Source organism: Anabrus simplex, chromosome 3 (assembly GCF_040414725.1).
Source record: "Anabrus simplex isolate iqAnaSimp1 chromosome 3, ASM4041472v1, whole genome shotgun sequence".
Taxonomy (NCBI): Eukaryota; Metazoa; Arthropoda; class Insecta; order Orthoptera; family Tettigoniidae; genus Anabrus; species Anabrus simplex.
Window position 1 is genome coordinate 117,160,357 of NC_090267.1, and position 24,665 is coordinate 117,185,021.

General features: G+C 39.5%; 1 protein-coding gene across 2 annotated transcripts in view; it reads left to right on the forward strand.

Moving 5' to 3' along the window:
* Positions 1 to 24,665, forward strand: part of dos (daughter of sevenless) — a 317,510-nt gene that overhangs the window by 287,083 nt on the left and 5,762 nt on the right. For both annotated transcript variants that reach the window (XM_067142689.2, XM_067142690.2), the window contains 3 exons: positions 4,598 to 4,772; positions 15,247 to 16,704; positions 19,598 to 19,797. In XM_067142689.2, coding sequence (XP_066998790.1) covers positions 4,598 to 4,772; positions 15,247 to 16,704; positions 19,598 to 19,797 — 1,833 coding nt within the window. The remainder of the gene's footprint in view (positions 1 to 4,597; positions 4,773 to 15,246; positions 16,705 to 19,597; positions 19,798 to 24,665) is intronic.

The window sequence follows — 24,665 nt, forward strand, 5'->3', positions numbered from 1 at the left end:
CATACTTCAGCAGCTTCCATATCATTACTGCTGTGAAACTAGGACTTCCGTGAAAGCCACATTTTGCTTTGGCCTGTGCTGAGAGGCTGATGCAACTTCTACATCAATAAGAAAAGAGCCATAGGCGGAGATTGCCATGCAATGTTTCCAAACGTGTATTAGTCAATATGCAAAATTGCGCCTATGTCAAGAAAGCTCTATTAGAATATACATTAGTCTTTTATATCAGTCCAAGGCTATCAGATAAGTTCATTTCTCGTTGACTTTGGACGTCTTTGCTAACTTTACAATTAAACTAATTATTCTGTTAGAAGCACTCAATATTACCTTTATTGTATTTGTCGCTTTTCAAGCACAATTATCTCAGAGTCGGAAAGATAACTATATGGTCACTATTAATCCATGTATTTGGTACACACCGGTATTAAATGTTATGTTTTACTTATAAATCGACATCTAAAATTTTGTAATAATGTATTGGAACTAACGTAAACTATATTAAAGTTGAACACATTTTTTAAAAGTTCTTTTGAGGTTCTGAAAGATATTTAATATCGAAATAATACCTAAAAATACGACACCTTGTTTACGGAGACAACAAATCCTTCGTCGCCTTCCCCACTCACTCCTCATACAGATGGTACCCACGGCACGTGCCATGCGTCAGATACGACGCTGAATGCTCCCTAGAACCACCTGGGCCACCTTACCTTCTCAACCGAGCGGAAACAAAATACGTTAGCAGCCTTTTCAATTTATCTCTTCAAGATCTCTGATGACAACATGCTATTATAGTTACTCTTGTAGTATTAGGTAAATAAAACGTCCCCAAATTATTCTATTATATAAAAATAAATAATGTCAAAATTAGTAATAATATTTAAATATAGGAGAAGATCTATATCGTTGGCGTCTATTAAATCCGTTAGATCCAATAGGAGGGTGTGTTTTTTTGTTTTTTTATTTGCTTTACGTCGCACCGACACAGGTAGGTCTTACGGCGACGATGGGACAGGAAAGGCCTATGAATGGGAAGGAAGCGGCCGTGTCCTTAATTAAGGTACATCCCCAGCATTTGCCTAGTGTGAAACTGGGAAACCACGAAAAACCATCTTCAGGGCTGCCGACAGTGGGGTTCGAACCCACTATCTCCCGGATGCGAGCTCACAGCTGCGCGCTCCTAACCGTACGGCCAACTTCCCCGGTCCATTAGGAGTTGGAATGGACGCTGAAGAAAAAGAAAATCTAATATCACATCCTAATTTCACAAGTAATAATTAATTCATTATAATGTAGCGTCATTTTAATCGGGATAGTTCAGAGCCTGACATAGTGTTCGTCCTTATCTATTGCTTGTTGAAAACAGAAACGAAGTAAAAGTAAGCTAACTGGCGCAAATTTAGCCCAGTTATCAAGGGGTTTGAATTTCTTCCATTCTTCTTCATACTACTGAACTCCTCCACGGGCTCCCATTTTTGCTTTTCAAAGCACTCCCTTTCTTGAGCTGATACACATCTTCACCATTCGCCTTTAATAATAATAATAATAATAATAATAATAATAATAATAATAATAATAATAATGGCGTGTGGCCTCAGGTGAGGCCTGGTGCAGGTCTTTTGAGCTGATGCCGTATAGGCGACCTGCATGTCTATGAGGATAGGACCCTATCTGTGATGAATTCTAATGATGAAGACTACCCAAACACCCAGCCTCCGAGCCATCGGAATTAACCATTTATGGTTAAAATCCCTGACCCAGTCGGGAATCAAGCCCAGGACCCTCTGAGCTAAAGGTCAGCACTATGAAGAAGTGTGGGCACGTACTGTAAGTGGGTACGGCCACAGGGCATGTTAGTATAAAGAAAACTACCACATTGTTCCACACCAAGCATTAATTGCAAACCGAGCTAGTGTCTACGCTGTTTAGGTCACTTAGCTGTAGAACTTACGTTCGGGAGACAGTGATTTTGAACCGCACTGGCGGCAACCTGGAAGATGGTTTCCCCATTTTCATACCAGGTAAATGCTGGGTGTGTACCTTGATTAAGATCACAACCATCCTCTTGATCTTCTGTAAATTCAGCCTCAAGCCCAAGGCGTTGCTGGCTGCAGTGACATTAAATAGTTCCTCTATATCCTGGAGATGGGTTACAAGCAGGACAGTGTCATCGGCTTACCTGATGTTACTTATGATAACTCCGTTAACCACAACTCCTAGAGTCTTTCCGCAAAAAGCAAGCAATTTTCTGAATAGATATTGAAAAGCACTTCTGTGCTCGATAAGATATCACCATTCTTGTTAAGGAAAACTCCACCACCCTTGTTGTTGTGTGTACCGGTTACTTGTTTCACTCCCTTGTACATGGTGAAAAAAAAATCATGTTTTGAATTCAGTAATTTTGTTTCATTGCATTCCTTACTTTTTGTCATATTAACTTCTGAAAATTTTTGTAATTTACAGGATCTTTGTTCTTAAAAGACCTCCTCTGGTCCATCAGCTACAGAATTTCTTGTGTCATCCAGGGCTTGTTTTTTTTTTTTACCAGTATCTTTTAATTTTACTTCACTTTCATCATTAGATTTGATGTGATTCCAGGTGCCTTCAACATCATTTAGATTCACACTGTTTTGAACTTCAAGTTTTACATGTAGGGCTGTCTGAACTTCATCATTCAGTGCTCAATGTTGTTTTTGAATCTTAATCCAACTAAAACTCCTATTTAAAAGGCATTTCTGCAGCCTGAAATTCATAGAAGCAAACAGCAGGTTATGGTCTGAGTTGATATCAGCACCAGGGTATGTTTTCACACATATGATATTTTCTGAACTGCATATTAATTGTGATGTAATCAACCTGGTTCCAAATGCTGCTATCAGCATTTAAGGTCCACGTATAGAGGCGTGCGGAGATAGCTGGAAATGTGTGTTTGCTATAATAAGCTCCTTCTCCTGCCACATCTGGACCAATCAATCACCTCTGGGATTGCTTACTCCTAATCCATCATCACCAACTACATCAGCCTGCCAGCCACGGCCGACTTTAGCATTGAAATCACCCATCACAATGTTTATCTCAGATGGTTTGGTGTATGACAGGCTGTTTCAATTTTGGTGAGGTCAACACATTTCACCAATTCAACGAACGTCAATCTTGAGTCTTTCCATCTCTCTGATGGTGTTACGAGTCTTTCCACTTTGAAACAAGCTACAAACATTCCATGTTGCTATCTTTCTCATGACTAGCCTGGAGATTCTTAGCACCCCCTCCCCGCAAATGGCTGCTGGGGTCCAGGGGCCTTGGCTTTGAGTTTTCCAGTCATGTTAAAGATTTCCCTTTCTGCCACATAATACACTGGGCACCTTCCTCGTTTACTCTTCTTGTGAATTGTATCCGGCTCTTTATTTCTTCTTCCAGTCCACCATCTTATTGGATAAATGAGCCAAGATATCTAAATTTGTTAGCTGTTGGGATTTCTATTCTAGTCATCTTCATACCTGATTCCTTCTTTCTCAGGCTCATAGATTCAGTCTTGGTACAACTTTTCCTCATTCCTCCACTTTCCAGTGCTTCTCTCCATTCTTCCAACCATTTCTCCATTTCCTTCATTTTCTTTACACAGAGACCACATCAACAGTGAAAGTCATTGACCATTGTCTTTTTCCTTACACCCTCGCATCTTGGTCAGCACATCCATAAAAATAGTAAACAGTAACAGACTGATAATAGAACCTTCATGGACTTCTACTTCAATGGGAAATGCAGTAGTAATTTCAGCTGCACATCTAATAACCGTTTGACTAATCTTGTACATATCTTGTATTAGGCAAACATACTTCTCTGGCACCAGCTTTTGCCATAGGAATCTTCACATTTCTGGTTTTAGCATGCTGCTATACACCTTCTCAAACTTGATAAATATAGACAAATCCTTATTGTCTTTTATGTACATTTCTGCCTGTTGTCTTGGAGAAAACATAGCAACTGTGGTTTTTCTGCCATATATGAAATCAAACTGCTGCTCACTAATTTCCCTTTCCTGTCTCAGATGGTGTCACTGAAGAGGTCTGTGAGTCAAGCCACTCTTCTTCGTCCAAAGGGCTTTCCTTACTTCAACTGGTATAATTATTATCTGGCCCCACATTGTTATTACCGTACCCTTCATTTTCTTAAGTGCCTTACGTACTTTTTTTAAAAAAAATCAAGGGTACCATACTTATACAGAGCTCACTGGGGATAGAAATAATAAAAAAAAAAAAAATTTCTGACAGCAATATTTTAGTAATTAGAGTATGTTGTTGATATACAGTAAGTCTTGAAATGATTGCACCAAATGATTCATGCAAATTTGATTATAAATGACAGGTAATTACTAAACATTTTAAAAACCTGAACATTATTTCATGAATAATAATGATTGCATACTAAACAAGCAAAATGATGTTTTGGATTTATAGTGCTGAGCTACAAAAATTTGAACTTTATTACATTTAAGCAGAGAAAGATGTAACCCCACCCCCTTAACTTTTGTTGTCAGCAGTATTGTTAATCTAAAATGTACAGTACTTCCAGATATTAAAATTATGGCAATTTGCAGGTGGATGCTGGTCTGAGATTTGAGAATCGCAAGCAGAAGTACCAACACATGTTTGATGTGAAGACCCCAAAAAGGATCTACTACCTAGCTGCAGAGTCGGAAGAGGAAATGAACAAATGGGTTGAATATGTTTGTCATGTGTGTGGCCTGAAAGCTGACAAGGACGAAGAAGACGGTAGGTGTAGTAAGATGTATTCTGAAGAGCTAATCTGTTCACTTTCTTGTAAATTTCCTTGAAATTCATAAAATAGTAATTGCCATTCCGGTTAATATTTGAGAGACAAAACTCACATTAAAAAACTGCTATGCTATGAAGGACAGTGCAAATTAGATTTAAGGTCAGCAGATGTGTGTTCAAGGTGGCCAAGATATCTGAGAATTTATTCTCAAGACCTACAGTCATCTCAAGAAATGACAATGGTTTACTAATGTTCTGCAATATGGTACCTTCTGTGTCTGGAACCTTGGTTGAGTGTGGTGCTTGCTGCGATAAGTTTAATGTGACAGAAGCAGACGAGTGTAAGCTGATGTTATTTCGCAGAGATGTACAAATGCTTCTTGAATTTTAATTCAGTATACAGTATATCACATACAGTATATCAGATATTTAAATAAAAATAGTGTGAGCTTTTCTTTGACAGGTGTTCCGGCCTAGCTATGGCTAGACCACCTAGTTACTCGCTACCACTTTAGGACAGATAGCAGCACCCTTCAGCACCCAGCCGGAAGTGGTGTGGATGGAAGGGGATGAGAGACTGTTAAGCTTGGGTGCCTCGTGCGTGAGGAGACGGGAACATGTGACTGACTATTACCGAGGGCATCAGCCCATTAGTACTCAGTATTATGTATTAATAATGTGTTATAAGTGTCGTAAATGTAATAAATGTTGTTATTTAATCAAGTGAGTGAATTACGTTCAAAACATGGTCCAATTACCGGGCCGGATTATCTACACCACGAGGACCTCGTGAAAGCAGCGTGGCGTGTAGTATGGACGACTAGTTTCTACAGTAACATGGAAATACTTGGAAGTTCACTTCAATGACATCATCTGGCAGTCCCAGGTTCGATGTTCCAGCACCAGAGGTAAACTAAACTGAGAAGGCAGGTCAGTACTATTCATTTAAGGCTTTCTCCTTTTCTCCTTGTTATTGTCTTACCCCCTCCATCATGGAATCCTCAACAAGGCAAAGGCTTCTTAAGCAGAGGTCGCGATTTAAAGCGCAACTTACTCGCTTGGAAACTTTCGTTGAGAATTTCATCGCTCAACAACATTCGAATTCGCATGAAATTAAACTGCGATACGAAGATATGAGTGCATTAATGTCGAAGTTTGATGACGTGCAGTCAGAATTAGAATTAGGAGACGTTGAAAACGAGCAAGCTCATGATCACGCGCGTGCCGAATTCGAAACCAAATACTACAAGGTAAAGGGCGAAATGAGTAAAATAATAGCGAACCTTGAAGAGTCATCACGCGACACGGTAGATTCAGGAAGAACTCAGGTCAGCAGTGTCGTGAGTTTAAAGTTACCGGCTATTAACATTCCACATTTCGATGGAAAATACGAAAACTGGCTCTCATTCGCAGACAGTTTTCAAGTTATGATTCATAACAATAATCTGCCAAGTGTCCAGAAATTTCACTACTTAGCATCTGTTCTCAAGGGCCCAGCCAGCCAATTAATTCAAAATTTACCCATCACAGAGGCAAATTATGAGGTAGCGTGGAAAATGTTGAAGGACAGATTTGAGAACAAGAAACTAATAGCAGCTACTCATGTTAAGGCACTCTTAACTTTAAAATCAGTCTCCAGTGAAACAGCCACAGAACTGTTAAGGTACTCTAACACTTTTAATAGTCATTTGAATGCACTCAAGGCCCTAGAACTTAACATTCCATTGCATGAAGTTATTTTGACTCAACTGTATGCTCAAGGACTTGATGCTTGTACTAGACGAGACTGGGAATTATCACAAGCAGACACTCGGGTTCCATCACTTGATGACTTGCTGTCATTTGTTGAGCATAAACGGCAAGCTCTGGAGAACTTCCCTAGCTCACAGCACACTGCACCATCGCACAGACAACAAGCTGACAGAAATAAGCCTAAACCTCAAGGGGATACTCAACCACGTTACACTTACACCACTACCAGTCTCATAAAGCGTCCCTGCTGTCATGGTAATCACCCGATATTTAAATGTGAAGAGTTTGCAGCTCTCAGTCTGGAAGATAGACAAAGAAGGGTTAAGGAAATGGACTTATGTTTTAACTGTTTGCGTACACAGCATTCTGCCAAACAGTGCAAATCACGTGGCTGTAAATTATGTAGTAGGAAGCATCACACCTCATTACATAATCCATCAGGTAGAGAGGGAGGTACAGCCCATCAAACTGCATCCAACTCCTCTCACACATACTGCAATACAAGAGATCCTGTAGGGGTTCTGCTGTCCACTTCCATGGTCAAGGTACTAGATTCTAGGGGGCAAATGCAGGTCTGCCGGGCACTTCTTGACAGTGGCAGCCAGGTTAATCTTTGCACTGAAAGTCTAGCACAGCGATTAGGCCTTAAGAAAATGAAGAATCCCATACCAATCAGCGGCATAAATGATTCCATTTCTCAATCAAGGTACAGTGTTCAGTTAGAATTGCAATCCACTGTAAGTAACTTCACTGTGAGTATGACTTGCTCTGTCTTTCCACGTATCACAGGTAACATGCCCAGTAGTTACATTCAGCATGAGCATTGGAACTTGCCCACTGATTTGAAGCTCGCTGACCCCAAGTTCTTCCAGCCAGGTGACATTGAATTGTTAATAGGCGCAGAACATTTCTTTTCATTACTGAAACCTCGGCGCAGAACTCGATCACCAGATTATTCTATCCTTCAAGACACTGAACTAGGATGGATTATTGCTGGACACTACCATCGTAGGGAAGAGAAAAATCCTACTCTAACTACATGTTTCTTGAAGTCAGAGGACAGGTTAGACACCCAACTACAACGGTTCTGGGAAATAGAAGAGCTTACGTCACGAGTCATGACAAGAGAAGAGAGAGCCACCGAAAAACACTTTACAGAGAATACTACTAGGGATGCTACAGGTAGATTCATAGTTCGCTTACCCCTCAAGCAGAAACCTGAGGTTCTGGGAAACTCCTTCAATCATGCCATGTTAAGACTAACTCAATTAGAACGGCGTTTCAGCAGGCAGCCCTCACTTAAGCATGAGTACTCTAATTTTCTTCACGAGTATGAGGCGATGGGGCATATGGTTAAGGTGGATACATCTACTCAGTCAGGGAATGAAGGTGGAAGCTATTATCTACCCCATCATCCAGTTTTTAAGCTTAGTAGCTCGACTACCAAAACTAGGGTTGTATTTGATGCATCTTCTAAAACTTCTAACAATATTTCATTGAATGATATATTAATGGTTGGAATGACAATACAACAGGATCTTTACTCTATCATTCTAAGATTCAGAATGCATACCTTTGCCTTCACCGCAGATATTGCTAAAATGTATCGGCAAGTCATGGTTCATGCAGATGATAGGAAACTTCAGCGGATTATCTGGAGGGAATCGCCTAGGGACCCACCCTCTCACTATGAACTGACAACTGTAACATATGGTACAGCATCAGCACCCTTCCTAGCTACCAGATGCCTGCAGCAACTTGCTGAAGATGAAGAATCGAAGTTCCCCAGAGCAGCACAAGTTGTTCGCAGAGATTTTTATGTTGACGATTTATTAAGCGGCTGTGACGATATCCAGGATGCTCTTCAATTCAAGAATACACTCACAAGGCAGAATGGAGACATGTTCCTACCAGTTTCAATCCAGCAGATTTAATATCCAGAGGTGTTGCTCCAGGACAACTACGAGGTATGAACCTGTGGTGGCACGGACCATCCTGGTTAACTGAGCCCATTGAATCATGGCCAAACACAATCTCAACCCATGCAGAAGAGGAACTACCTGAGTCACGAAGCACACTTCCTGTAGTCATGTTGATAGGTACAAACTGGGATGAACTTATGCTGAAGTACTCGTCACTGTCCCGACTGACTCGAGTTACTGCATATTGTTGGTGATTTATTCACAATAGTGCCAATCCTCAAGACAAGAGGTTAGGGATATTAAGTGCACAAGAGCTGCAGATGGCCTTGCACTCCGGTATCAAAATTGCACAACAAGTGTGTTATGCTCAAGAGATAGCCAGTCTCAACTCTAAATGCTGCATTTCAAGGAAGAGTAAAATTGCAGATTAACATCCTTTCTTAGATGATAAGGGAATGCTAAGGGTAGGAGGAAGACTAGTAAATTCAAAACTACCTTATGACAATAAGCACCAGCTTATCCTTCCTCCCCAGTATGCTCTCACAAACCTTGTTGTGATGGCAGAACACATTAGGCTTTTACATGCAGGTGCTCAATTAGTAATTGCATCATTAAGAGAAAGATTCTGGATTCCCACGGCTAGGGCAGTTGTTCGAAGAGTCATCCACAAGTGCCTGACCTGTTTTAGATTCAAGGCGTCAACAGCTGAACAGCTGATGGGACAGCTCCCAGTTACCATAGTGCAACAGAGTCGCCCATTTCTTTATGTAGGAACTGATTATGTTGGTCCTTTCTTCGTCAAGAGGGGAAATGTGAGAAGCAAACAGACAATGAAGAGCTACATTGCATTGTTCATCTGTCTGGCTACCAAGGCTCTTCACTTGGAGGTGGTGAGTGACCTCTCTACTGATGCCTTTATGGCAGCCCTGAGGAGATTCATAGCTCGACGTGGGAAATGCTCCATCATCTATAATAATGGGACTAACTTCACTGGTGCCAATAGAAGAATGCAGGATCTCCAAAAACTATTCCTTTCAACCAGCTTTTGTGAAGAGATAAAGAATTCATTAGCGATGGAAGGCATCACGTGGCACTTTATACCTCCCAGCTCTCCGCACTTTGGCGGACTGTGGGAAGCAGCTGTCAAGTCCATGAAGTACCACTTGAGAAGAGTTGCGGGTAATGCGCTATTGACATTTGAGGAGCTATGTACCCTTACTGCACAGATAGAAGCCTGTCTTAATTCTCGCCCCCTATCTGCCTTATCTAATGACCCCAGTGACCTTAATTATTTATCACCTGCTCACTTCCTAATTGGTGCCCCCCTTACAACCATCCCTGAGCCTGACATTACTGACCTGCCCATCAACAGATTGTCTCGATGGCAGCATATCCAGTCAATGCAGCAGCAGTTGTGGAAGAGGTGGTCTGCCGATTACCTGAACTCACTGCAGCAGAGGAAAAAATGGACCTGTCCCAAGGAGAACCTAGCTACTGGTACAGTTGTTCTTCTGAAGGAGGACAATCTTCTTCCTCTCTGTTGGAAGTTGGCTGTGGTGGAGACTGTTCACCCTGGGAAGGATGGACTTGCACGAGTGGCTACCATCAGAACAACCAGTGGTCTTTTTAAACGACCTGTTAACAAATTAATTCCATTACCTATTGAGAACTAAACAGGATCGTTGTGGCTAAAACATAATGTGTTTCATGTGAATATTTTTTCTTGTTCATTTCAGAGTGTAATTATGGTGTTGTGTGTGTGATTTGAACTGAGAACTTATAGTGTGCTTAATTCATACTGCATAATAATGGATGAGGACACAGTGAACCTACTTAGTACCTTCTGTTAACAGTGTGTAAATATTTTGTTGCTTATGTTTCTGTTTTGCCTATGTTTATATGTATATTTTGTTGAATGATCAACTCATTTTGATTACTGTACATGAACTCTGTATGTCAGTGCCTGTGTGATATTTGAGCTGAACTCTCATGAGGGGATATCAGGCAATTTAATTCGGTTGAATCATGGTGATTCAACGGTGGGGAGCATGTTCCGGCCTAGCTATGGCTAGACCACCTAGTTTCTCGCTACCACTTTAGGACAGATAGCAGCACCCAGCCGGAAGTGGTGTGGATGGAAGGGGATGAGAGACTGTTAAGCTTGGGTGCCTCGTGCGTGAGGAGACGGGAACATGTGACTGACTATTACCGAGGGCATCAGCCCATTAGTACTCAGTATTATGTATTAATAATGTGTTATAAGTGTCGTAAATGTAATAAATGTTGTTATTTAATCGAGTGAGTGAATTACGTTCAAAACAACAGGTAAATGTTCCAAATACTTACATATTTTTTATTCACCATCATCCATTCCCCTCATCCAGCTCCCACTGGGTTGGGATATTTGTCACCTTTCCATCTTGCTGTATCCAACCACCATTGGTCCTCCTTAACTGTCTTACCATCCAGGTTTCTTCTAATTATAAATAATATTCTCAATCGTTTTTAACCGCTTAGTCTGGGTCTCCCTCTTGCCCTCCCTCCCTCTCTCTATCTATCTGGGTCTCCATCATCTGCTTCAGCATCCTTTCCACCTCCATCGTCTTAAAATGTCCAAATCGTCTAAGTTTATCCCTCTCCATTCTGTCCGAAAGCTTTTCCACTTCAGTTTACTTCCTGATGTCCTCATTTACTCTTCTTGTTTTTCTTATCATCATACTTAAAAATTTAATTTCACTGGCCTGGATTTTATTCTCCTGTCTTTTTGTCAGTGACTAGATCTCCACTGCATATGTCACTTCTATATCACCTCTTTACACTTCCTTAGTTCTTTCTTCCTCTACACCAGGTTTCTCATACTCTGGTAGAATGCATTTCCCTGTTGAATTCTTTTAACCCTCTCCATGTCCAGCCCTGCATCTGCATCAGTTTGCTTCCCAAGTATAGCACTTAAAGCTCTCCATAATTGAAAGGTTTTGTCCATTTACTTTTATAAGGAATTTTCCTTTCCTTTCCCTTTTGCCTCTAGTAATCACCATTGTCTTACTCTTTTCCACACTGATTTTCATTCCATAATTTTCCATAATCTCACTCAGTACGTATATCTGCCCTTGTAATTCCTTTCTGTTTGCTCCCCTTACCTCAGTATCATCTGCAAACCTTCAGCTCCCTGTCCCCATTTTTTACCTTTGTCTCCTTCACAATTTCATCCATAACCATTATGAATAACACTGGTGACAGCACACTTCCTTGTCGCAATCCAGTTTCATTTCCTTGTAGTCCAGTTTCATTCTAAAACCACTCTGTCCTCCCCGCATGTGTCCAGACACTGCTGCTACAATTTTGTACATTGCTTCCACATATTCTTTCATTTGTTTTCCAAAACCTTTCTCTTGCATTACTTTCTGTACCTTTGCTCTGAGTACACCAATGTAAGCCAAGGAATGTCATCTCCATATCTCTTCTGTATTCCCTATGTTTTCTTCATTATCTGCTTCATACTGGAGATAGGGTCTAGTGTTGATTTTCCATTTCAAAAGCCATTTTACTCTTCTTATAATTGCCCTTCCACCTTTCTTCTCATTCTCTTTTCTATTACCTACTCTTTCAAATATGTATATTTTTCATTACATTTTTCAAATTATTTCAGCTGTAATCACTTCCCTTAACTGCTGCTGAAATTTGAAGATCACTGTTATTTTATCGATTATGCACCACTCAAAGGGCACTTTTAAGTTGTGATGTTTATTGTACATTATCCTCTTCTTATTAATATAAATGAATAACCATTATAATAATTTTCTCACTCCAGTTTTCTGGGGGTGGTTTAATCAGCACATTTTATTTCAGTCTCTCCATGTACCATGCTTTTCTTTGGAATGTATCCCAGCTGACCCATCTAGATGTTACACCTTCTTTCACTTTGTCCAACCATCTCTTCCTAAGTATTCCAGCAGATCTCCTTCCATTAAACTCATCATAAAACCATTGTTTTACAACTCTTCCTCCTTCCATGCCTTGGGGCATGTCCATATCCTCACAAACCTTCTGTTGTATATTCTTACAGTTTTTAAGGATTTCTCATTCTCAGTTTTTTAAACCATATTTCTCAGAAAAATTTCTGCAGCTTGAAATTTCCTGCTCTCTCTCTCTCTCTCTTGTTGGTTGTGCGTGTTTCTAATCCAGGACTGGGTTAAAAAAAAAAATCTAATTTGTTTCAGAGAAGGTATTGATTTTGGTGATAGAATTGAGCTGATTGCATATAAAATACTTCAACTGTTCCCCTTTCCCCATATGTACACCTTCCAGCTTCATATTTCTTTTTCTGTTGAAATGTCGTATGGCTTTTAGTGCCAGGATATCCTAGGACGGGTTCGGCTCGCCAGGTGCAGGTCTTTCTATTTGATTTCCATAGGTGATTTGCGCGTCGTGATGAGGATGAAATGATGATAAAGACAACACATACACCCAGCCCCCATGCCATTTGAATTAACCAATTAAGGTTAAAATCCCCGACCCGGCCGGGAATCGAACCCGGAACCCTCAGAACCGAAGGCCAGTACGCTGACCGTTCAGCCAACGAGTCGGACTCTTTTTCTGTTAATTGCATTATAATCATTTTGAATTTGCTTATTAGAGATGATCATTCTAGATGTTTGCCTTTATTGGACCTTTCTATCAGAATTTAAGGTTCTGTTTTTCATCTGTTTAACTTCATCCATATCACCATCATCGGTTTGCCCTTCCAGCGAGCCGGGAAGGGTGTTTGAAAACGAGCGTCTTCCAAAGTTACCTGTTCAAAAAGATTTTGTTGTCCATGACAGATTCCGAATTCCATCATCTCTCCACGTCTTCCCTCAGTTGGTCCATCCATCTTCTTCTTGGTCTTCCAGCTGGTCTTCTACCTGTTATTCTCTTTTCCAAATAAGCACATGGTAACCTTGTGCTATTCATTCGTTTAACATGCCCAAACCATTTAAGTCCAGATGACCTAAGTCTTTCCTCCATCGATTCATTTAGACCTAGGCTAGATCGGATCTCATAATTTTTCACGTGATCAAGTCATGTCTTTTGGAGGGCAGTTCTAAGAAATTTCAGCTTCATATTTCTTTTTCTGTTAATTGTGTTATAATAATTTTGAATTTGCTTATTAGAGATGATGTTAGTATGCAAGTTTCCAGAGAATATGTAAGGATGGGAATGAAATATGACTTGTACAGGGTCATTTTTGTGCTTTGTAGGACCTCATCCCATAGTAGGAGTCTAATGATGCTGTACAAGTTAGAGCCTTTGGTTACTCTGTTTGTTATTTCTACCTCAGTTCTATAAAATGGTGATGATATCTGGAACTATTCAGAATGTTCACTTATCTGCACAAAAAATTGGCCTTTGTAGATTAATTTCTTTCAAAATCCTTTTGTTTGAAATAGGATAAATGTATTGTGCAGGTGGTAAGATTCCAATTATCATCTCTTCGGCCACCGGCTGTCCATGATATACAAATATCCTCGCGTTCTGAGAATGTATAAAGTTAAATATTTCTTTGCTGGCCAATTTTTGTGTGGTTGAGAATACATTTTCTGTTTGTTCACAGTTTTACTTGAGATACTAACAAATACTTCTTCACTATCTAGAATGAGAAACAATGAGTTGCAACCCTTCTCCCAAAGGTTTTTGTTTTTACATTAAAAAAATGATCTGTTATGGAACCATTTATTCTAAATCCATTCTAAATCATGTGCAGTTCTATTAATTTTTTAAACCTTTTCTCAAGTATTCTCAAATATTTTCAAACTCTGAGGCGTTGTGGAAGATCATTTATAGAAATATATTTACTCGTTGAAAGTCTGTTCTTCATGATATTTTCTTCATGTCTGTTGCAACACTCAAGGCATGTTTTTTAAGTAAGTACCGGTACTGTTTTGATGTAGAAAAAAAGTAATGCAATTTTTTAAACAATTATTCTTTTTTACACGTAAACCTGTACCTTAAACTACTCTTCAACATAAGTTCCAAGCATATTAAGGCATTTGTCATGTTGTAAAACTAGCTTCTGAAGTCCATTCGCATAGAAATCCGTCGCCTGAGACAGTCGCTGCAGCTTGGTCATTTTAGGTAGTCATTGTCATGACGCTGACCTCCTAAAAGTTTTTTCAAGTACAGGATCAAGTGATAGTCACCAAGTCTTCTCATTGTGACATTAGTACGGCCTTCTTTAAATGCTCCAACCCATTTTCTTACCATTCCTTCGCTCATAGTGTGTTCTCCATACACTTCACTAATAAATATCCCAATGAATTTAAACAGCCTTCACGTCTTTTGCATTTAGAAAACTATTCACAGTGCGTACTTCACACTTGATGGGACCGTTCATTGTCAGAGGCATTTTCAATACGCACAAATAAACGTAAAGAAGGGTGAATGCTTTCATAATAGTTACAGATGTACGTACTGAGTGCGCATGCTTTGAATGACGACTGAAGTTCTGCAGTGGCCATATTTAAAAAGGTACTTACTTAAAAAGCATGCTTCATATTTAAACATGGAAAAGTGTGCCAGAAAGACACCATTTAAAGAACTGTTTTAAGTTGTGATGTGATTGTACATTATCCTTTTCTATGTAAGATGAAGAAATCATTTGTAGATTCAAATCTGTGCTGTATGTTATATTCCATTAATAAATGTCCATTCTAACACTGCCAGTAAATATTTCTCATGCTACTTTGTGCTTATTTATTTGTTGTATATTCTGTCTTGAATTTTCTACCCTATACCTTAACATTTTTTAATGTTTTCAGGAGAGGAGGATGAGGAAGAGGAGAATGCCGTTGTGCAGCAGCCAGAACTGGAGCCAGCATTGAGTGTGAGCACCGATTCTCCTCCAGTGTCGCCAACTAGCAGTACGATCTCTGGGCCTTATATCCCTATCAGCGAATGCATCTCTGGCAAGCCCCTGTCCAGTCCTAATGGATTGGAGGACTTTAATAACCTAGTGCGACATGGAATCACAGCAACGTCACAGTGGCGAGCCATCCAGGAACAGCCTGAAGCTACCACTTTGCTCCCACTAAAATCGGCAAGAACTGCAAAGAGACCTCCTCGGACAGCTTATGAATCGGTGCCCTCTAGAGACGCTCAGACTAGTGAATTCTATGACTCTCCGCGGAAACTGCATCCTCCTAATTTGGAACTTCGTCAAGGTGGCAGTAACACACCCCCTTTACAGAGCCCGACTACTGATGCCGAAAGTGTCTTTACCGATGATGAGTGGGCTGTTCCTGTATACCCTCCACCGTCGGTCAATTGGGAAACATTTCCAAGCGTGGATGGGGATAATATACGACAGACTAGGCCATCGGATAGTTCTGCTGAAGTTGAATTAAGTGGAGATATAGGTTCGTGGAGTGTGGTGCATCGAGACGGCAAGTATACAGTGGTGGACAATGTTAGTACAGTCTCAACTCGGATCCTGAGACAGTATACCTTACCACAACCAGTTGCTCCTCCCAGACCGCCAAAACCTTCTCATCTTGTGGAAGGCCCAAGTCACAGTTATCTCAATCTTGAAAATATTATATCGAAGCGTGTTCCAAAGGCAGTTAAAAGTAGTGTAACTCTCCCATCCTCTGACTGTACAAGTGCCTCGGACTGTGCGGAAGAACCTCCATCTCCTGTGTCTCCGCCTGCAACGGAGGTGATAGTGACGGGAGTGAGTGATGAAATGTACGACTTTCCTCGGTCTCACAACTATGCAAACTCGGCGAGTGTGATTGAGTCGGAGGGAAGTAACAGTGCTGTGGGAAAGAAGTTTTCTTCACTGTCTCGTCATTGTTATAGCAATGCTGCACCTGGACAAGTTAATGGTGAAGTGTTTCGCTATGACTTCCAACCTGACTCGCAGCTTCTGGTCGCGTCTGAGGGTCAGGCTGGTGAAGAACCCACGTCTCCACACTCTGAGGGGTCCAGTTCTCTAGCTTCATCCACAACTGCTGCCATTTACTCCAACCTGCCAAGTCCATTGTCAGGGCAGAGTGCTGGAGCAGTTGTTGATGGTGTTCAGGGAAGTATACCCACACCTCCAGCAGTGAATCGTGGTCTTAAACCTGGAAGGAAGTTGTCGGATTCAGCATCAATTGCCTCCAATGAGCCATCTCCTGGAAGCCCATTCACTCTTCCAGCCAGTGTTCCATACCCACCAAGTGTTGATCGCAACCTTAAACCACAAAGGAAGTTTGATTCTTCTCAGCCTGAACAAGGTTGGTGAGGATAGTACAGTCTTGCTTATTAGTTATGTTAAAAATGTGGAGGAATTCATGGTTTAGATATTGCCAATCTACATCTTCCCTCAGTATTACAATGTTTTTACTTCTAGTCCTGTTGCTTGTTATTTCTTTTCTTTCTTTTGCACGTTTTCATTCCCCACCCTGAAGGGGTGGGGTGAGCTACCTGAAGGGTAACGCCCTCCCTCTGGCCGGGAGCTTGGGAGGGGTTAAGGAGATTTGGTAGAAGAAGGAGATGGGAAAGGATATGTGGAATATTAAGGAGTGTTGAGCTTTTTTTTTTTTTCAAATTATTATTATTATTTATTATTATTATTGTTTTTTTAATTTATTACAAAAGAGAGATGAGTCTTTATTGAGTTGACTTGTTATTTATTGAGAGTTCTTACTTAATTTTCATTAGTTTGTATAGGGTGGGTGAGTGAGTGAGTGATAACAATATCATTTTACACATTAGTGAAGGACCACATGAATCCTGAATTCCAGTAAAAAGTGAAAACTGAATATTTAATGTAACAAGATTTTATACTTGTATGAATTGAATCTGAATCTGGTGTAAAATGCTGAGCAAATCTGTTTAAATGCCCTCAGAGATAATGTCCATTATACCAAGTAGGATTCCTATATTTCCTAGGAACTTCCATGTGTATTCTGTTATATTTCACCTGCCACTGAAGAAAAAGCCCATGACAGATCATCTTTCTCCAGGAATGTTGGAACGCTCACTCATACACAGCTTCTTTAATACTTCTCTTGCTTGTACCCACCACGTTGGCCTAGAAAGTGTCCCTTATAAGTGCACTTAAGATCTGACACCACAGCTGTATGTGTCTAGTGTTGAATGTCTATAATATCTGCTCCTCTGATTCATGATTTTATCTCTAAATTTATCAAAACATTTTTATTAGTCATCCAAAAAGTTTTTCAATTATTCATTGGATTTTTAAAATGTACCAACCCTGTAGTTTAGTGGTAATGTGTTTACCTCTTACCCGTAGATCCCAGGTTCGATTCCCAGTCAATCCAAGGATTTTAATTCTGGAGCGAGAGGTTGAACGGGGTTTACTAAGCTTCATGAACTCAGTTGAGGAGAGCTATACGATGTGAGAGGCACTAGACTCAATTACAGAAGCCAAGCAACATGGCTGAGGATGTCGTGCTGATCATGTGATACTCCATTACCTGGCTTATATGCACCATAAGGTTTTGGGATAATTTTGATTTGTAAAATACCAGGCGAGTTGGCCGTGCAGTCAGGGGCATGCAGCTGTGTGCTTGCATCTGGGAGATAGTGGGTTTGAATCCCACTATTGGTAGCCCCGAATATGGTTTTCTGTGGTTTCCCATTTTTGCACCAGGCTGTACCTTATTTAAGGCCATGGCCGCTTCCTTCCAACTCCTAGACCTTTCCTATTCCATCATCGCCATAAGACCTATCTGTGTCTGTGCGACATAAAGCCACTAGCAAAAAAAAAAGTAAAATGTTTTGAAATTACTATGCTGTTCTCTCATGTAATAAATTTAGCTCACTTCTAAAGCTAAATATGATAACTTGTATGCTGTGAACTTTTATGGAACGATAATGTTCATACACCACAGAATTCCAGTAATTTATTTAGCGTAATATGCAAACTAGATGAAAAAGGGCATGTTTAATACTTATTTGCATTTAAGAACCCTTTACTAGTGTCCATGTTTTGCTTTTCTGATCTTATAGTAGCTTCCTGATTCAGAACAACCAAGAATAGATCTGCCCCCCTCCTCAGGGAACTTTCTACCAGTTTGGTGAGGCAAAATACCTTTGTGATAAAACTTCATGATTTTATCTTCCCTTGGGAAATTGTGTCTGATACAGCCATTCCATTGTGAATCAGGAAGATGAGTTTTGGCTGTTCTCATGAAAGATAATAATTTACATCTAGAAATTTAGTCATGGTAGTTGATGTATATGTAACATTTTCTTGTGACTTGCTGTTCAGTAAAGTTTGCTAGATATAGGCTCTTTTCTGTTGAGGACAAGTAGTTTTGTTTTTTTTCAACCAAGATCTCCACGTTTTACTTTGTACCTATTTTATTTAGATAGTGTGTAAGTACTGGTAGTGCATTAGGTACATTGTTTAACACATTGAGGTCTTACTCACCTTTATACATTTTAATCCTCTGGACTGGCCATTTTTTATTAATTTTGGATTTTAAAATTAAATACTAGTTTTGAACTTGGGTAATTTTTTTTCACTGCATTTGGGTTCATACTTTCTACTTCATATGTGTAAAAACTGTGATACTATTGAAAGATCCCTTATAATGGAAATAGTGGATTTAAAAAAATTCAAATTGACAAAATATGGCTGATATGGAGTTTATTTGGTTTTTAGGCCATTTGTACAAGAGATACATTTGCATAACAATTAGTATATAAAATCAATATCTGATCCTGAATCTCCATATAACACATCCAATAAATCACTGTCGTTCAGTTTGTTTGCTCACGGCCGCCATTATGTGCACACTGCTGTCGAGTCGACACAACTCTGACACAATTTGAAAGGAAGAAGATGATGTGTAGAGCTGTACTTTGCTGCCATCTATATATACTTTTTAAAACTATATAAACAAAAATCTTATACTGCTGTGCCTATCAATGCACACAGTACGTTTGTTTCATAGTAACAAGGATGAAAAAGAGAGAACGTGCGCTGTGCAGGCTTCGTTCTCTGCAATAAATGGCACAGCGTATAGCCTTCAACCTCATTGTGTTAAAATCTGGTACTAGGAGCAGAACCTTATTTTACAGAAGTTTATTCTTTAAGTTTTAATACATTATTCAAAATAAATGCTTGATGGATGCTCTGTAATAAACTTTCAACAGGTCCAATCAAGTTGGCCTCCCCACCAGCTTGCCGAATAGGATCAGATGGCAACCGCAGCCTCAGGAAAACAACCCGTGCTGCCCCTAGTCCAACTCCTCCATCGACTACCCCAACTGCTTTACGCAATGGTCAAAGGCAGCGTTCCGAGTATAATTCTAGTTCAGATGATGACTACAGAAACTCTCAAGAGGAGGAACAGGTGAGTTAACTGCCATTGACATTTACCGCAACATCTTGATTTAAGAAACTATATTATTCTGTTAATGTTAAATTTATTAATAGTAATATTCATACATCCAGATATTAAGGTGGTGCTTGTCAGAGTACACTGAAATATGTTATTTTAGCTGACCTGAATATTTGTTTAAAAACTTAATGATTTTTTTTGGTATATAAACCTTATCTTCCCTCAGAAATGCATGTTGTTTCCATTTCTTGCTGACGTACATTAATTTGTAACAACTAGTGTTGATTTATTTTAATTCATTTCATTAGTGACAAATTACGATTTTGATATTTGTTCAGTGCTTTGACTGAGTGTTCAGCTTACTGTCCTTCAGTTCAGAGGGCCTCAGGTTTGATTCCCACCTGGGCCAGGGATTTCAATTGTGTCTGGTTAATTCCTTGCAAACAATAAACTTCATGCTAGTTCAGTATTGACTTACAAATTATAAATAATAACTCTTGGTTAATTCCTCTTGCTTTGGGTTGGGTGTTTGTATTTGTCTTAATGGCCATATCATCAAATACGTACATCACATGGTAAACTACCATAGAAAAATGCAATAGTGAACACATCCTTATGTAGAGGGTTGTCATCCGGAAAGGCATCCAGCCATCAAACTAGGCTAATCCATTCAAAGTGCTGACCCAAGGTAAATGGGAAAAGGCCAGAAATAATATTTATTTTTTTACATGTTGCACCGTCACAGATAGGTCTTATGCTGACTATAGGACAGGAAGAGAGTGGCAATGGGAAGGAAGTGGCGGTAGCCTTAATAAGACACAGCCCCAGCATTTGCCTGGTATGAAAATGGGAAACTACGGAAAACCATCTCCAGGGCTGCTGACAGTGGGGTTTCAACCCACTATCTCCCGAATACTGGATACTGACAGCACTTAAGCGACTGCAGCTATCGAGCTCGGTAATAATTCTTACAATCGTAGCAATAGTAATAATAATAATAATAATAATAATAATAATAATAATATTAATATTTGTTTAATGTACAGTCTAACCTTGACCAAGCAGAGTGGCCGCACATGTAAACGCTACGGCTATGGAGCCAAGTTCTGCATTCGCGAGACACATGGGTTCGAACCCCATTGTCGGCTGTCTTGAGAATGTTTTTCTGTAGTTACCCCATTTTCACTTCCAGAAATCTGCCAGGACAGTTCATATTCATAGGCCACAGCCAATTCCTTGTACCTTCCTACCCAGTTTCATCATTTATTTAGTCTTCATTAGCTCCTCAACTGAGGTTGGCATCAGGAAGGGCATGTGGCTGTAGAAACATACCATAAATTCATCTTACCTCATCTACAACCCCTTATCCAGAAATGGGACTAACGGGTAGATCAGTGACGTTCGGTGATTCGAAAGATTACCCAAGCAGCCAGGTAGTCAAGTTTCCTCCTTAGATCTATCTTTTGATTCAGATACTTACCTGTTACTAATTTATACAGATGTGGTAGGAATACTTTCACAGAAACCAAAAGACTACTGAAAGCTACAACTACTATCTGAAATAGAAAATACTACACAAGAGTTTTAAAAAGCCTACTAAAATAGTTCATCATCCAAGTTTCTTCGAAGGGACTGTTTGGGACTTGCGGTCCTCCCAGTACCTTTCTATATGTTCCGATCTTTGTGCCCTTATGATAGTCCTGTCTTAACAGTCTACTGTTTCCAGAATGAAATCAAATTCATTTAACATATCTTTCTATTTATAAGTGAATTACATTCATCAATCATTTGTAGCAAAATGTTCAAATACAGAATTTAAAAATATCTCTCTTTCAGAGTATTTAGTAGTTCACTTTCAGTTGATATCAATGCAAGATGCAAAAGCCACTTTTGTCCTGTTCTGTTTTGTGCCTAAGTTATTCATTTTTAACACAGAAAATGATCTCTCAACTGTTGCATTGGTCACTGGGTATAACACTTATAAGTGAAGCCAGATAAAGCTGCGGTGTTGATTTTCGCAGTGCTGAAGACTTATCATCTTCAGTAGCTGTAAAGGCAACTTGTTGCCAAATTCGTTTGAATTCTACACTATGATTAACTTGTTTTTCAAATGTTCTTCGTTGAAGTAGTGACCATAAATTTCAAGCAAGCTCTTAAAATCATCTGTTGGGAAGGTGTGAACATTAAAACTATACTTTGATGATTCTAATGAGCATAAAAGTAAGATGTCTGATATTATCAAAAATTTCAAAATATAATCTTCTGTAGGTCTATTTGGTTATAATGTCTACAGAGAAATTTCTGTTTTGTTTGTTGGGGATCCAACATCAGAAACTGTTTCATCATAGCACTTGAAAACAGCTTCTAAGATATTTCACAGTATTTTGTGTTTCTGATATCTTTCTTCTTCAGTAAACCATATAACCATGTCTAATGAAGCATTCTGAAGAACATTGAACAAGACATTAATTACAGAAAATATATCATGAAAAGTTGCAAGTAAAAAGCAAAATTCATGCATGTGTATGTTCAGTCCTCAGCCCAAAGGCTGGTTGGTCCTCAACAGCTCCATCATTAGCTGTCATAGATGGCCTAGGCATCACTGAAGAGGCATACTAGGGAAATCAGGAGTCATGTAGTTTCCTGTTACTTTCCTTACTGAGCCAGAAGTTGCCATTACATATCAGTCTGCCAAGCCCACTGAAATGCATGCACCAACCCTATGAGCAACATTTTCGCACCATTCATAGCAGGGACTGGCTGGGTAAGGAATGGCATTACTAGCATCACTCATACCGCAGTCATTTTCATATTGTCAAAGCCAAGGATATGATTGAGACACATCAATGAAAGTAACATTGCTCTAGCCCATACCAGAAGAGTACTGTAAACACTATGTCTTGCCAGCAAAGGCATGCGAAATTCATCTGTTTCTAAACTTCTAAACTTTTTTTCTTTGCTCGTGGCTTTATATCGCACTGACACAGATAGGTCTTATGGCAACGAAGAGATAGGAAAGGGCTAGGAGTTGGAAGGAAGCAACCGTGGCCTTAATTAAGGTACAGCCCCAGAATTTGCCAGGTGTGAAAATGGGGAACCACGGAAAACCATCTTCAGGGCTGCCGACAGTGGGATTCAAACCCACTATCTCCCGGACGCAAGCTCACAGTTGCACAGGCAAGTCGCCCGATATAAACTGTTTCATCATATACCTCTTGAAAACAGTTTCTAAGAGATTTCACAGTATTTTGTGTTTCTGATGTCTTTCTTCTTCAGTAAACAATATTGAATGAAACATTCTGAAGAACACTGAACAAAACATTAGCAAGGGAAAATATTGTGTGCAAAGTTGCAAGTAGAAAGCAAAATTCATATATTTTAAATTTGATAAATGTCCTTGAATAACAGAAAGAGTATAATTTTCTTCTTCTGACTGATGTTCTAACATGATACTAAAATCTAAGTGAAGCTCATCCTTTCTTCTGATAAAAGGAATTGACAAGTCGTGACAAGTGGCAGTTAAAAATTAAATAATTGAAAGAGGTTCAACCTATTCAATACATAGGAAAGAAATGTAGTGATTACATTTTTATTTAATAGTAAAAATAAATGGGACCGGTTTCGACCCTAGTCCAGGTCATCGTCAGCCGTAAAAACATGTAAAACAATGCATATGAAAAAGAAAAAGAAAAAGATTAATTAAACTCTGGATCGGTATAAGATGAAACAGTACGTAATATTAAGAATGGTAGTATGGCACATGCAATGATAGGCGAAGTCTCACAATGTTTATGAATATTGGAGAACAGTCAAAAGGGTCAGTTTCCACACTCTGTCAGGCACAAAGTCACAACACTATCAAATAATATATGAAGATCATAAATAACTTGAAGTTGCAGACGAATAGATTTGTAGAAGCAAACCGCCAGCTCCTGGTGATCAGCGCGGCACATTCAAGGTCATGCGCTGCGGTCTCGAACGCCAAAGTAGAATGGAGAATATCCTGAAGGTCCAGTATTTGTCTCGGTTGCGGGAAGTTAAGTACGTGTATAAAGGAATATACAGCGTACTTTGGCGTTGGAGACCGCAGCGCATGACCTTGAATGTGCCGCGCTGATCACCGGGAGCTGGCGGTTTGCTTCTACAAATCTATTCGTCTGCGACTTCAAGTTATTTATGATCTTCATATATTATTTGATAGTGTTGTGACTTTGTGCCTGACAGAGTGTGGAAACTGACCCTTTTGACTGTTCTCCAATATTCATAAACATTGTGAGACTTCGCCTATCATTGCGTGTGCCATACTACCATTCTTAATATTACGTACTGTTTCATCATATACCGATCCAGAGTTTAATTAATCTTTTTCTTTTTCTTTTTCATATGCATTGTTTTACATGTTTTTACGGCTGACGATGACCTGGACTAGGGTCGAAACCGGTCCCATTTATTTTTACTATTAAATAAAAATGTAATCACTACATTTCTTTCCTATGTATTGAATAGGTTGAACCTCTTTCAATTATTTAATTTTTAACGTTAAGACTTTCAATACGGAACAATGAAATTTTTATCTTTAAATACAAGTGGCAGTGACGGTGATGAGGGAGGCCGAGCATGTGCTGCAATGAAGGGTAGCAGGGGTATATCTTTGTTAAGGTCATGCACGCATTCGTCAATCTGGCAGTCTCACTCAGTCAGTTTTGTCTTTGCAGTTCTATTTAGTGTCTGTTACTCAGAGTTTAGCCAAATACTAAATAATTTTTTAATTGGTATAATCATGCTGTACTTCTATTTACTTATAATACCTGTGTAATTATTATTCCTTAGGTGAAAGTTTTATTGTATAGTACTATTATTACCACGCTGAAGTCGGTAGA